This window comes from Hibiscus syriacus, unplaced genomic scaffold (assembly GCF_006381635.1).
Source record: "Hibiscus syriacus cultivar Baekdansim isolate YM2019G1 unplaced genomic scaffold, ASM638163v2 tig00111689_pilon, whole genome shotgun sequence".
Taxonomy (NCBI): domain Eukaryota; kingdom Viridiplantae; phylum Streptophyta; class Magnoliopsida; order Malvales; family Malvaceae; genus Hibiscus; species Hibiscus syriacus.
In genome coordinates this window covers 154,394-168,517 of record NW_024063154.1, presented here as the reverse complement: position 1 = coordinate 168,517, position 14,124 = coordinate 154,394, and the positions used below count along the sequence as shown (strand labels likewise).

General features: G+C 34.6%; 1 protein-coding gene and 1 pseudogene across 1 annotated transcript; one reads left to right on the top strand and one right to left on the bottom strand.

The window, feature by feature from the left end:
• The first annotated feature begins 325 nt into the window (after positions 1-325).
• LOC120167575 (CRS2-associated factor 2, mitochondrial-like) lies at positions 326-2,716 on the top strand. Its single transcript, XM_039176549.1, has 5 exons — positions 326-831; positions 1,447-1,574; positions 1,671-1,896; positions 2,132-2,259; positions 2,369-2,716. The coding sequence occupies exons 1-5, from the start codon at positions 363-365 to the stop codon at positions 2,489-2,491; spliced, it is 1,074 nt and encodes a 357-aa protein (XP_039032480.1). The 5' UTR covers positions 326-362; the 3' UTR covers positions 2,492-2,716.
• A 1,191-nt stretch (positions 2,717-3,907) lies between these two features.
• LOC120167596 lies at positions 3,908-7,236 on the bottom strand (annotated as a pseudogene).
• Positions 7,237-14,124: the final 6,888 nt, after the last annotated feature.

Below are 14,124 nucleotides of genomic sequence, written 5' to 3'. Positions count from 1 at the left end.
TTTTAGTACCTAAACTTTCAATTTTTTCAAAACCATATTTAACATCTAGTTTTTGTTTCATTTTAGCACCCGTTAAAAACTTAAGTTAAGTTTTAAAAAAATTGAAAGTTTAGGTACTAAATCAGATCAAAACTAATAGTTTATGTATTAAATGCGTTAAGTTTTTAACGGCGAGATTTTATAATGAAACAAAAACTAAATGTTAGGTTTGATTTTAAAAAATTGAATGTTTAAATACTAAAACAAACCAAAACTTATAATTTAGGTACTAAACACGAAGTTTACCCTAGTTTTAATATCACCCTCTTCAAGAACCACATCATAAACTGCCATTAGCAATCAAATTCTTTTGTTCCAGAACAATGCAAAAACTCATTTCACGTCCACTGTCCAACCTCCCAAGACCTTCCCTTTCTTTCTTCTTGTCCCAATTTGTTTCCAAAACCACTTACGATCCTTCATTTTCCCCTATTTCCAAACCCCTTGAACCTCCAAAACTCAAACCAAAGCCACCCGACCCAAAGCCGAACCGGAACCCTGCTTCTCCTATCAAATCAAGCCTCCCATTTGACTTCAGGCACTCGTACTCTGAATCCGACCCGAGTCTGGAACCCATCGGGTTCCGAGAGCCTAAGAGGTTTTCTCCATTTGGACCTGGCAGGCTCGATAGGGAATGGACCGGGACTTCAGCGCCGGTCCGAGATGAAGTTGATAGTTCTCGGGTTGAAGAGGAGAGGGTTCGGGTTCTTGGGGACCCGCTTACGGAGGAGGAAGTTGGGGAACTGGTTGAAAAGTATCGGCATAGCGATTGTGCTCGGCAAATCAATCTGGGTAATTTTGTTTTTCATCTCTTCTTTAATTGATAGGCTGTTTTTTTTTTTCAATACAAAAATGGATGCTTTTCTTTTGTAAATCAAATTAAGCTGAAAAGCATAAATAAAAGACGTATAGTTACAGTTTAATGTGAAATATAAAGTACCCTTTTCGTCCCTCTCACACCAATGGTTGAAAATCATGTAAATTCCAAGTTTTGGGGTTGAAAATCCCTCGATTTCGTTTAGGATTCTTTGGTAGGGGGAATAATTCCTTATCAATTCATATGATATAACTATAGCATTGAGTTTAATGTCAAGTAGGTAGGTGGCAAGTATTTCTTATATATCTGTCATCATTAGGCTTTCTCTTTTTTTGTTTTGGAGCTTCATATTGTTCTGGATTTTTATATATGTTTAAAAAGTATTCGTGTCGGATCGATAGTTTCTTCTATATCTTCCTGCATTAGTCCTTCTCCTATTTGTTGTTGGAGCTTTATGTTGGTCCAACTTTTCATCTACTTATTAGAAGTACCTGAATCGGATATATAGACGGATCCTCGTATCTGAATAACATAGATCGGAATGAAGGGTGGAGATGAGATTTTGAGAAGGTTTGATTGCTATGTGTTAGGGAAGAATGGGGTCACACACAACATGTTGGATGACATTCACAATCATTGGAAGAGAGCTGAAGCTGTAAGGATAAAGTGCTTGGGAGTGCCAACTCTTGATATGGACAATGTTTGCTTCCAACTTGAGGTTTGAACTAAAAACAGCCTCCATTAGCGTTTGATGGTGTGATTTCATTTCTTTTGGATTTACCATTAGCTGATCTCGATGGTAGTATCTCTATAGGAAAAATCTGGGGGGAAGATCATCTACCGCCACATAAATATCCTCATTTTGTATAGGGGTCGAAACTATGATCACAAGAATCGACCGGTTATACCTCTTATGCTATGGAAGCCTTATGCTCCTATATATCCAAAGCTTGTGAAGAACGTTGCCGATGGCCTAACCTTTGAAGAAACCAAGGAAATGAGAAATAGAGGACTCCACTCTCCTGCTCTTATGAAACTCAGTAAGTCCTTTTCCAAGAGAGTTTTCTAGCTTGGATATACTATTTATAGTCAGAATATTGAATTAAACGTAGCAGGTAACAATCATATTCATCATTTTCAATGTAGTGGTCGAAGATATTACTATATTATTGGTAACTTTAAAGAGTGCCCCTCGGACACTTGTTAGCAAAATCATCGATAACACAATAAATGGATTGTTAGAGTAAATACTGATGGTGCAATCTTATGTTTCAGCAAGGAATGGAGTGTATGTAAATGTAGTGGCCCGGGTTCGGGAGGCCTTTGAGACTGAAGAGGTGATTAGACTTGACTGCACTCATGTCGGTACGAGTGACTGCAAAAGGATCGGTGTAAAGCTAAGGGTATTACATTTATTTCTCATTGTTTCTGGTATTTACGAGATTTTTATAACTTTTGATAATCTTTAATCCATTATGAATTTCCGGTTTGTTTCTTTTCCTGTAAATGTAGGACTTGGTTCCTTGTATGCCTATTTTGTTCAAGGATGAACAGATTATACTCTGGAGGGGAAAGACTGATCGGGAAATAAACTCCAACATTTCAGATGCCAACGAGAAATCTTCGAGTATTTAGTTAAGTTTTTAAACCGGAAATCTGATGCGGTAATGAATTGGACTAGATTGCTTGTTGATTCCATTGCCCAGAGAAGCCTTGGTTGTCGATGAAAATCAACATACCAGCTCATTTAAGCGAATTGTCTTCATCTGTATGCACTGGTGCATACTGCATTTCAGTCGTTTGGTTGTCTGTTTACAAGTTTGCCATTGCCCTGAAATTTAAAACCAGTCTTCATAATGTGAAAAAAAGAGAGAGAGAAGAGAAAAAGGTAGATTTTTGGGAAGTTCTTTGGCAGATGTATCATACATTAACTGAAACAATGGAATGAAAGAAAATTTTGCAATAATACCTTTAGCTAGTTGAGTTAATTCAAATTTAAAAAATTCGAATTAGTCAAATTGATGAGTTATATTTTATTATTTAAACTTTATTTGATTTTTTAGTCAAATTAATAAATCTAAATCGAATTAAATTTTATTCACCATCATTGACAACTCAATTGGGTAAATTCTCAAATGTTTTTATTTGGTTTAATGAAAAAGTAAGTATTCAAACTATACATGAAGTTAAATTTTAGATGTTTAAAGATTTTTTTACACATAATAGATGTCTAATATTTTTTATATTACTTTTTCAAGTGTATAAGTTGTAACGACTGTTAAAAATAATAATTTGTCAACAATTATATGACACATGATATGTTTATATATTTTTTAAAAAAATTATTTAAAAATTAAAAATATTTTTTTTTCAAAAGGAACAATTAAAAAAAAGTATTATTCTAAGCGGCGCCACCCTCCTGTTTACTGTCCCCTCCCCTCCGTAAATTTCTTTTAAAAAATCCATTCACACCAGATCAGGGGCGACGCTATATTTGCCCCCTCCCTCGCATTGGATTTTGGGAAATCCTTACCATTCATGCAACATTTTAAATTTAAAATTAAGAATTTAGAAATTTGGAGTAACAATAAGAATGATGGTCGGTCAATAGATAAATGACGATAAGTGAATGGTCATTTGACGACGGAAACACCGGCCAGAGATGATCGACTCAAAATAAGACTTGAAACTAGAGATTTTAAGGTCCTAGAACTTTTTCATGTTTTTCTTAGAAAAAAATAAAAATAAATAAAGACATGTTCAATAACAGTCTTTTTTTTAAGTATAATTTAAATATTTATTTTTATATTAAACTTTTTTTATATTATTTTTTTTGTAGCAAATGTGACTTTTGAAGTACTTGAAACCCTGAAAAGGACCCTCACTAATACCATGTGTACGTTCTGCAGGTAAACATTTGGGTTTTCTTCATGATTGAATAAAAAACTGACATGGTAAACCAGTAGTATACAATACACGACAGAACTGGATATACCGTTGAAAGTGAACGAAAAAGGGTCGGCTATGTAATGCTGGGGATAAACTAATACAAAGTCAAAAAGGAGAATCATATGGTATTTCATAAATTTTATGAGTGCATCGAGTAGAATAACTTGAGATCAAGTTCTTGTTCTGCCAGAGAAATGGAATCAGCGTTGATGCCTGCAGAATCCTTATTTTCTTCCATTTCGCCATCAATATCACTATGGAAGTATATTTTGGACCTTTTCCGTTTATCGTTTGCTTCTGGTTCTCCTTCTGAACCTGAAATATCATCCCCATCCTCATCCTCATCATCCCTTTGCCCTTTCTTCAACTCCATCTTTTTCTTTATCCGTTTCTCCCTAAGCCGTTGCCTCTCTAGAAGCTTGTCTTCCATGTCCACCTGCTTCAGCTCTTCCCTCATTTTCTTGTAGTACTCTTCTTTTTGTCTGCAACATGGAAAACATGAGTTAAATGAATATGAAGAAGCAAGCATTCTATTCAACACCAAAGCACATAAAGCAGTCCACCATTTGATCATCTCTTTATGCCAGGGGATGAACCACTATTTATAAAAAGTAGCATCAAATTTTGCATGGCAAAATTAAGTTTTCTGCTTATTACATTAAAAGTTGCAGAAGAGTAGCCCATAAACTATATTACTCCAACTTCATTGTGAATGTCGAATACAGGTGTGTTTGACACAAATATGTACCAAATTTTCAAAAATAAAATCTATATAAAATCATATTTCCATGCCCATATCGAACTATGTGTCAAACATAGGTATAGAACTCGTGTATTTCAAGAAAAGGTCGGAGCAAAATAAGCCTATAAAGTGTAACCTTCAGTAAACAGAAGCGATAATGTAATACCTTGGTCAAGTTGTATCTCGCCGTTAGTCTTCTCTGCCAACATGGCAAGTGGATCCTGTGTGTTGCCTTCCTCATCAAAGACGACCCTTGTCCCCACAAGCCTATGAACATTGATCTTCAGCTTCTTTTTCTTCAAAACCCGGGTTTGCCGGCCTAAAGAAAAGAAACCCAACTCAAAAACTGGTTTCCAGAAGTAAACAATTGACTGATGTAAACTGCTCTACTCATTCCAGAAGTAAAAGCGGACAAGAAGAATCTCAGCAAGTTACCACCTAACCAGGTGACCCTATGAGAAAAAAAAGCTATATCAAAAGAATTTACCATTCAACCAACTAGCTTGTACATAAAATTTTCCCCATTATAGCAAGGTCATCTTTATTGTAGCTTTCTATGTAAGAGTATAAATGAGGGGCATACATGATATCTCCGATCTCACTAGCGTTCCCTTCTCCAAGGTCTGGTGTATCCTTCTGAAGGAAATCCTTGTCCACTTTGTTGTCTTTGACATCTTCAACAAGTAGCTCTTCCTTTGCAATAGGTGACTCATTTTCCTCGTCAAATGTATTCAATAAAAGTGGATTTTTCTGACTCAATTTTGTCTTTCCTTTTCTGATTAAAAAACCTGACTTTGGGGAGTCATTGGTAAACCAAGCGCTGCTGAATAATCATCAATAGGCAATTTCATCACATCAAAGATCTCTTTATCCTTTTGAATATAAATAGACCGCAAATATGTGATAAATGCTCTCTGCGCCAGATGCTGCATATTTGAATATTTAACAAGTAAAGCCGACAATAATCTAGAAACAGGTTCTAACCTCTTTGTATTTGCCTGGGAAATCAGTATCATAATAGTGAGGTTAACATACACGTCCCAGATATCAGGACATAATTCAGAAAAGGAAGAAAGAACATCGAGATGAATCTACCTTAATAAACTGTATAGGTACTTTTGCTGCCTGTAACTTCTCGAGCATCTTCATTTCTGAAGGCATCAGAAATAAAACTGATCTTCCTCGGGAAAGGTAACAAGCAGTGCGACCAACTCGGTGTGTATAGGATGCAACATCTTCCGGACAATCCACCTTTAAAGACGAGAAGTATCTCATTGAGAATTTGAGATAATGAAATAAAAATTGCTTCTACTATTTTTTTTTAAAATTTTTTCCCTTGAACAAATATTTTACCTGCACAAACCAGTCAACTGCCTTGTTAAAATCAATGCCTCTTGATGCCACATCAGTTGAGAAGAGAACTGAACGGGACTCACAGAATTGGGAATATACCCAGTCTTTCTCTTGGTTCATCCTTCCATGAAGGCACTTCAAGGGTATTCCAGGACGTAGTTTCCTGAATGCTTCAAAGACAAATGAACCTATGATCCAACATATTTCACATTTTCATAACTCCCAAGGATGACAAAAAAGAAGAAAACGAACACTGAAAACAAAAGACCAGTCATGCAATCATAAAGACTTAATGAGAAAGGGAAAGGGGTAAGGCAGAGAAGTTGCTTGTTTTCTATGCAATGCTACTAAATTCTACATGAACTTAATGAGATCCAAAAAAAAGATATCAAATTCCAACCAAGATAGCCAGAAATTTGTTGAAATTACTAATAAAAACCCAGCTAAATCACATGTGTCTCGACTCCTGACTATAAATCCTTTAAACGGAATATGTTAACATAAATAATGCAAATATACCTCTTTACAGCTTGAAAGAAATACCAGAATCTCTGATTTGAGATGTGCCTTTTTGAAACTCCACAGCATGTCCAACTTTTTTCTCAAGCGGAACGATCATTGCAGTTTGCTGCAAGCGATTGGGTGTGGCTGAAACAGCTTTCTCATGCACACTGATATGCTATGGGTCTTTCAAGCTGAGCCTTGCAAGATCCTGAACGGACTTTGTTTGGATTGCTGAGAAAAGCAATGTTTGTCTATTCTTTGGCAGCTGTGATACAATTGCATTTAACGTCTTCTTAAAACCAATGTCAAGAATACGATCAGCCTCATCAAGGACCAAAACCTGTTCACTGGCAGAAACCACTACCCAAATCAAAAGCTAACAGAGCAGTAGAACACGTCAAACAAGAAAAGCAGACACAAACGATTAAAAATAAAGCAAATGAAGAATACATTATGTTGCGTTGTTGACCTGAAGCTGAGAACAATCAAAATTTGGAGTCTTGTCCATGTGCTGAAGAAGACGTCCAGGAGTACAAATTAGAATATTCAACTCATTTACCCGCTCTTTCTCAACATCAACTTCCTTGCGACCACCAATTAGAAGGCCAGCGCTAAAAGTATGATATTTGACAACAGTTTTTAATACATCAAAAAGCTGACCAGCTAGTTCCCTTGTGGGAGATATTATGATGCTGCCAACTCCATCCTCAGGACTCCATCTCTCTCTATGTAGCTTCTCAAGGACCTGAAATAAACAACCGACTCAGCATAACTTTAATATTTCAATAAGGTCTGGAAACATTAACAAAACAACACATCAACCATCTTTCATAGTTCATTTTACATTATCATCTCTAGATTTAAAACCACAAAATAAATACATAGAAAATAAGTGGGTAAACAAGACACTTGTCGTGTGTTCACAAGCTACTCGGGTTCAGCTAAAAAACAGAAATTCGTTCGGTCATTGTTGATTTGAGATTTGGCAGTTGGAATTTTAGAAGTGAGAGTTGAACTGAGCTTTGAGCTTGATCACAACCGGGATCGATTACAGCCTTAAATTACCTTGTAAATAAATCTTGTATTCACAACCAAATGAATTCGCTTAATAGTAAAGACAATACCCAGCCAAAGGAACTGTTCGCTTCCTCTTCCTATTGGGGTGAATGTGACTTCTTATATTTTCATTTGTTTTCTAGGAAGTAGTTTCCTTCCCATTGTAATGTGAGGCAATACGGTTTAACGGTGTCGATGTACCACGTCAGATAAAATTAACGGAGGTAATGTCAGGGACCTTACTGAAAATGAACTAAAAATTAGTGACTGTATTATAAGTTTTAAAAGTTAGGTGACCATGATGCAACCGTCCTAAAAGTTATGTGACTATTTATGTAGTTTACCCTAAAAAATTGAACACCCCCACTTCAAAATAAAACTGCCATCAAAAGCAAATAGTAATATTCATAAATGATAAGAAAAATTTAAAGTAACAAAAATATATAAGAGAACCAACAGACCGGAATAACAAATGCGAGAGCCTTTCCGGACCCAGAATATCTCTTCCACAAAGCGCGTGATGCAAAGACGCCACTCTTGTATACGGTAAAGGACGGCGATCGAAGTGACTTTAAGAGCTTGAAATAAATATTTTCAAAATTTATGTTTTTTTTTAAATATTTTTTTTTAATTTTATACAAAAAAATTTAAATTATCAGATTGTGACACGTATAACTTAACGGATAAAATTAACGTTATTGACGGCCCAGACACTTAAAATGATATCGTTTGTAACGTTAGACATCTTAATAATCCAAAAAATACTATATGTACCCGTTTGAGAGAAAAAATATAATTTAAGCATTTATTTGGGTATTAAGCCTGGTTGAAACCTCTTTCAATCCCAATAAAAATAAAAAACTTTAAAATAATTAGATTGATTCTTTCGAATCTTGAAAAATCAAAACGTTATTATAATATTTATAAAAAATAATTTGTCTTTGTATGCATAAATTTTTAAAAGATATAATACCAAAAAAAATTAATATTTGATTAAATAATCATTTTAGTTTTTTTTTTGGAGTATTTTGATCCTCCAACATTTTATTTTAAGGTAAAAGACCTCTATTTTAGAGCGTTTACTATTTGCTCAGTAATAGTTTTCATCCATGAATGATCTTTTTACCTCAAAATAAAACATTAAATGTCAAAATGTTTAAAAAATAATATAAACTAAAGTGACTATTTAATCAAAAAAATCAATGATATCTTTTATTATTATATATTTTAAAAAATAAAGTATCAATTAATTATTTTAATTGACCGGAAATAATAAAAAATAATAATGATTTAGATATAACTAAAATACGATAATATAATATTAAAAAATGAAATTAATGTATTATAATTGACATTATCATAAAAATATAAAATTATATCATATATTATTTTTACGTGACTGAGTTTTATAGTGCAGTGATCGCCAATTACGTGCATGATTTTTATGTATTAGTCATTTTTCAATAAATTCTCATCCATTCATTCAATGATAGATGACCTTTGAAAAATAATAAATGTAAAGGCGCAAGGCCAAAAATCCTATCATTTTTTGCAAACTACAAAAAATCAATAATATTATTAATTAATTTTAAAAATATTTTTAAGTACTCGTTTATCTAAACAGTGATTTTTAATCTTCATTTAAAAAACGTCTAAAATTAGAAGATAGAAAGAAAATGACTTTTTATGACAGAGAAATAGTTAGTTTTATTTAAAATAAAAAAATTTTAAATTATAATAAAAAATTATAATTGTAATTATAAACTAAAACTTATATGATCATTTTCTTATAATTATTAACACAATAAATTAATCAAATTTTTCTACAATTATTAACTCAAGAAACTAGCAACTTTCAATAACACAATGACCATATAAGGAAAATGTTAAAAATCTAATCAAATAAACTTAAATAAAAGGTACATACGAACAGATCTGACCACATCGACAAATGAACCGTAAAAGATGATTAAACTATTAAAAATCATCGACAAACTGTAAATCAGAATCGAACGACGTTATAAAATTATCCATGAACATAAATCGCATATCCAAATCAAATATGAGGGTCTAGAGCAGAGAAAATCAACATAACAACAAATGAATGTTATCTTAATTAGTCCAGAGATATTAAATTCAACCCTGAAAAAACAATAAACAAAAATAACAATTTAACTAAAGTCACTTAACCACTGAAATTACTTTATTCATGCAATAATTTCAATATTTTTTTGTTGTCATGTCGATTTCAAGGCTTCGCCTTGATTAATCTGGATCGACCCGCATCGCATACTTGGTTTTAGTTATTAAGTCTCCCAACAAGAATATTCTACATACATAATAATTTAAACTTGAGACTTACTTAAACGATATCATTACTACTTGAACCAATTTCTATTGGTTAGTAATTTTAACGTTTAATATTATTCTAATTATACAAAATAAATAACATATTCGTAACTACCCACAATCCAATTTCACATACTATACGGCCATCGTACTAAAATATAGTATTGCATAAATAATATTATTAATTAATTTTAAAAATGTTTTTAAGCACTCATTAACAGTGCTTTTTAATCATCATTAAAAAAAAGGCCTAAGATTAGAAGATTGAAAGAAAGAAAGAAAAGAAAAGAAAGAAAGTAGCCTTTTGTCTCCGTTTTGGTTTTCCAATTTCCCAGAATTCTCTTTCAAAAAATAAAAAATCCCAGAATTCTGTCACGAGCCAGGAGGCAAGACGGGAGAATGATGAGAAGAAACGAGGAAACAAATTACAGGCTGATGAGGAGAAAAGGGAAAACACGGGAAAATTAGAGATATGTTGGGAAATTAAATGAGGAGTTTAAGGATGGGATGAGATGTTACCTGATGAAGAGGGCCATGCGGGACTGTTGAAGCAAGAGACCAAGGCTTATTGGACCAGGAGATGACGAGCCCAATACCTACAGCCAACAAAAGACAATAGAAACGGTTAATATAAGTTGTTAGAGAAATGTTACAGTGGCAATCTGTTAGTAAATAATTCCTATAAAATTCAGTTGTAATGAGATGGATTATAATGAAATGATGATGAATTTTGTTTTCCTTACTCTATTCTCTCTATCTTCTTAAATCCTTTCTTATTTTGTGAGCGTTTCATCACAATTGGTAATCAGAGCCAGGCCATTTTTGATCCAAAATACTAAATTTTTTTTCTCAAGCTGGGTAAGACAAGGAAATTGCAGCAGATGACTCACAATGATCAGCCGCCGGTCATTACTGCTGATCCAGCAGAGTCTTCTGAGGGGAGCCAGTTCCAATTTGGTGGATTACTCAACAGAGTACTTGGGAGCAGCGGAGGATGCAACTACTGGAGGCTAACAACTGACACGAAGAACATGCTTCAGCAACTATTGGGGTTGATGCAGAAGGCTGGGGCTGAATCTGGGCAATCTACTCCTGCAGAACGACCACAAGCACCAACAATTCAGATAAAGGATGCAACTAAGTGTCATTACAAGTTACAGTCCTTGATGATAAGGAGAAATACTCTTTCAACCAGAACAACCGGGAATCTAGCATCCAAGCCTACCTTGCCACATGATGTTTTTAAGATAAACAACAGTAAATACAACGGAGTCAGGGGAACAATCTGTCAGTAAGGTCATCCATTTATGGAAAAACATTCCAGCAATAACAACACTGTTTCTTCCGAAACCAAAATAGAGCTCCAGTTCTTGATGGTACTAATCCTAGGAGTTGGATTAGGAAAGGTGAGAATATTTTTCTATATTTGTTGTTCCTGAATTACAGAAGTTAGAAATAGCTGCAGTACTTATGGTAAGGCTGAAGTGTGGTTTGATGGGTATTATGAAGAAAAGTCGAGTTACTTGGCATGAGTTTGTTTCTGATATGTGTCATCGATTGCTAATAAAGGATATATGATGTTATTGATGAATTTAATAAATTGACTCAACTGTCCTCTGTGGAGGAGTATGAAGCTCAGTTTGAGGAACTTCAACCTTACCTTCTTCAGATTAATCCTGAAACTAGGGGATGAGTATTTTGTTTCCAGTTTTTTGAGTGGTCTTAAGGAGGAATTGAAGCATAAGGTGAAGGTTTTGGAACCCAAGACTGTAGCTGAAGCTGCTAGGAAAGCAAAACTCTATGAGCTAGCAGCAGAAGTGAAAGTAAAAAATTCAGAAGTATTTCCAGACCAATGCTGCCAGGGAATTTTACCAGTTCCAGGAATTCTAATCCTTCAGTAAGTTCACCTTTGAAAAACAGTTCAGGGCTCACTCCAAACAGACAGCAGCTACTGGATTATAGAAGGGCCAATAATTTATGCTATAAATGTGGTGACAAGTTTACTCCAGACATCATTGCAAATGAAGCAATTGAATTCTATGAAGAAGTGGGGAGCAAGAGGAGGCTGAAGAATTACAAGCAGCTCAACATAATATTGATAAAATACCATCAGAAGAAAAAGATCCTGAGATTTCTATGAATGCAATTACTGGCAGTTTAGGAAGTAGTACCTTGAGGATTCAAGGATTCATAAAAGGGAAACCACTCAGTATATTAATTGATAGTGGCAGCACCCACAGTTTTGTCACTAATAGGTGGGCTAAAGAAGGGCAGGAATTGGAGGAAACTAATCCCTTAGTTATCACAGTAACTATGGTGATAAACTTTATAGTACAGCAAAGAGTAAACAACTGAGTTGGGAGATGCAAGATTTTCTTTTTGCACATGATTTCAGGGTTTTACCCCTTGGAGGCAGTGATATGGTGTTAGGAGTTGATTGGATGAAGAAATATAGTCCAGTATTAATGGATTTTAACAATATGACTCTTAGTTTTAAAATGGGTGACCAAGAGATTGTATTGAGGGGAGGATTTCACACTACTGCAATGAGGATAATTTCAAGCAACAAAATGCAGAAATTGATGATTAAGAATCCTGAAGCAGTTGGGGAGATCTATATGCTGAATGCAGAGATTGGTTATAATGAAATTCCTCCTACAATCAAGCAGTAATTGCTGATTACAGAGATGATTTGAGGAGCCTACTGGAATGCCTCCAAAGGAAGCATGATCATTCTATTATTCTAAAATCAGGAATTGAAGCAGTTAATGTCAGACCTTACAGAATGCCTTATCATCAAAAATCAGAGGTTGAGAAACAGGTGACTGAATGTTGCAGCATCAATTATTCAAACTAGCAAAAGTCCCTTTGCTTCACCTTGCTTGTTAGTTAAAAAGAAGGATGGTAGTTGGAGAATGTGCATTGATTATAGACAATTAAATGCTTTAACTGTTAAGAATAAATTTCCTATACCTGGTGGATGATCTTTTGGATGAATTAGCTGGAGCTAAATTTTTTCTAAATTGGATTTACGATCTGGATACTGGCAGATTCGGATCAGGCCTGAAGACATTCCAAAACAGCCTTCAGGACACACCATGGTCATTTTGAATTCAAGGTAATGCCCTTTGGCTTAACTAATGCACAGCTACTTTTCGTGGATGATCTTTGGATGAATTAGCTGGAGCTAAAATTTTTTTCTAAATTGGATTTACGATCTGGATACTGGCAGATTCGGATCAGGCCTGAAGACATTCCAAAAACAGCCTTCAGGACACACCATGGTCATTTTGAATTCAAGGTAATGCCCTTTGGCTTAACTAATGCACCAGCTACTTTTCAAGCTCTTATGAATGTTATTAGGAGCTTATCTCAGGAAATTTGTCCTAGTATTCTTTGATGATATTTTAATCTACAGCCTGATTTACATAGTCATGCACAACAGTTGAGAATTGTGTTGGAAATTCTAAGGCAGAATAAGCTTTTTGCTAAGAGAACTAAATGTTCTTTGGCCAATAAGAGGTGGAGTACCTTGGTCATACTATCTCCACAGGGAGTAGCTACAGATTCTTCAAAAATTCAAGCTATTAAGGAATGGTCCATTCCAAGGAATTTGAAATCTTTGAGGGGTTTTTTTGGGCTTACTGGCTATTACAGAAAATTTTATTTAGGGGAGAAATCAGTAAACCCCTCACTACTATGTTGAAAAAAGATCAATTTTTTTGGACTGAGGAGGCTAGAGAGGCATTTATCAAACTTAAGGAGACTATGTAGGGCTCCTGTGCTAGCTTTACCATTTTAAAAAGCAATTTTGTTAGAAACTGATGCCAGTTCTAGGGTATAGGAGCAGTCTTGTCCCAAGAAGACAGACCAATTGCTTACCTCAGTAAGGCTTTGGGACCAAAGCAAATTGATTTTCTATCTAGAAGGAGTATATAGCAATATTAATGGCTATTTCTAAATGGGACATTATCTTGAAGGGAGTCCATTGTTATTAAAACAGATCATGAATCTTTGAAACATTTGTTAGAACAGAAGATTAGTATACTATTCAGAAGAAAGGTCTAACAAATTGTAGGACTGGATTACTCAATTCAGTTTCGCAGGGGCAAACATAAAAAGCTGCTGATGCTTTATCTAGACAGTTTGAAGACAAATCAGAATTAAATCAGTTATCTGCTACAATTATTATTCTGCTTGGGTTCAAGAGGTGGAAAATAGTTATGAGCAGGATTCTTGGCAAAGGATTTCATTCCTAAGTTGCTGCTTGATATAATTCTATAGCAACTGGTCCTATGCTAAGGGTGTTCTGAGA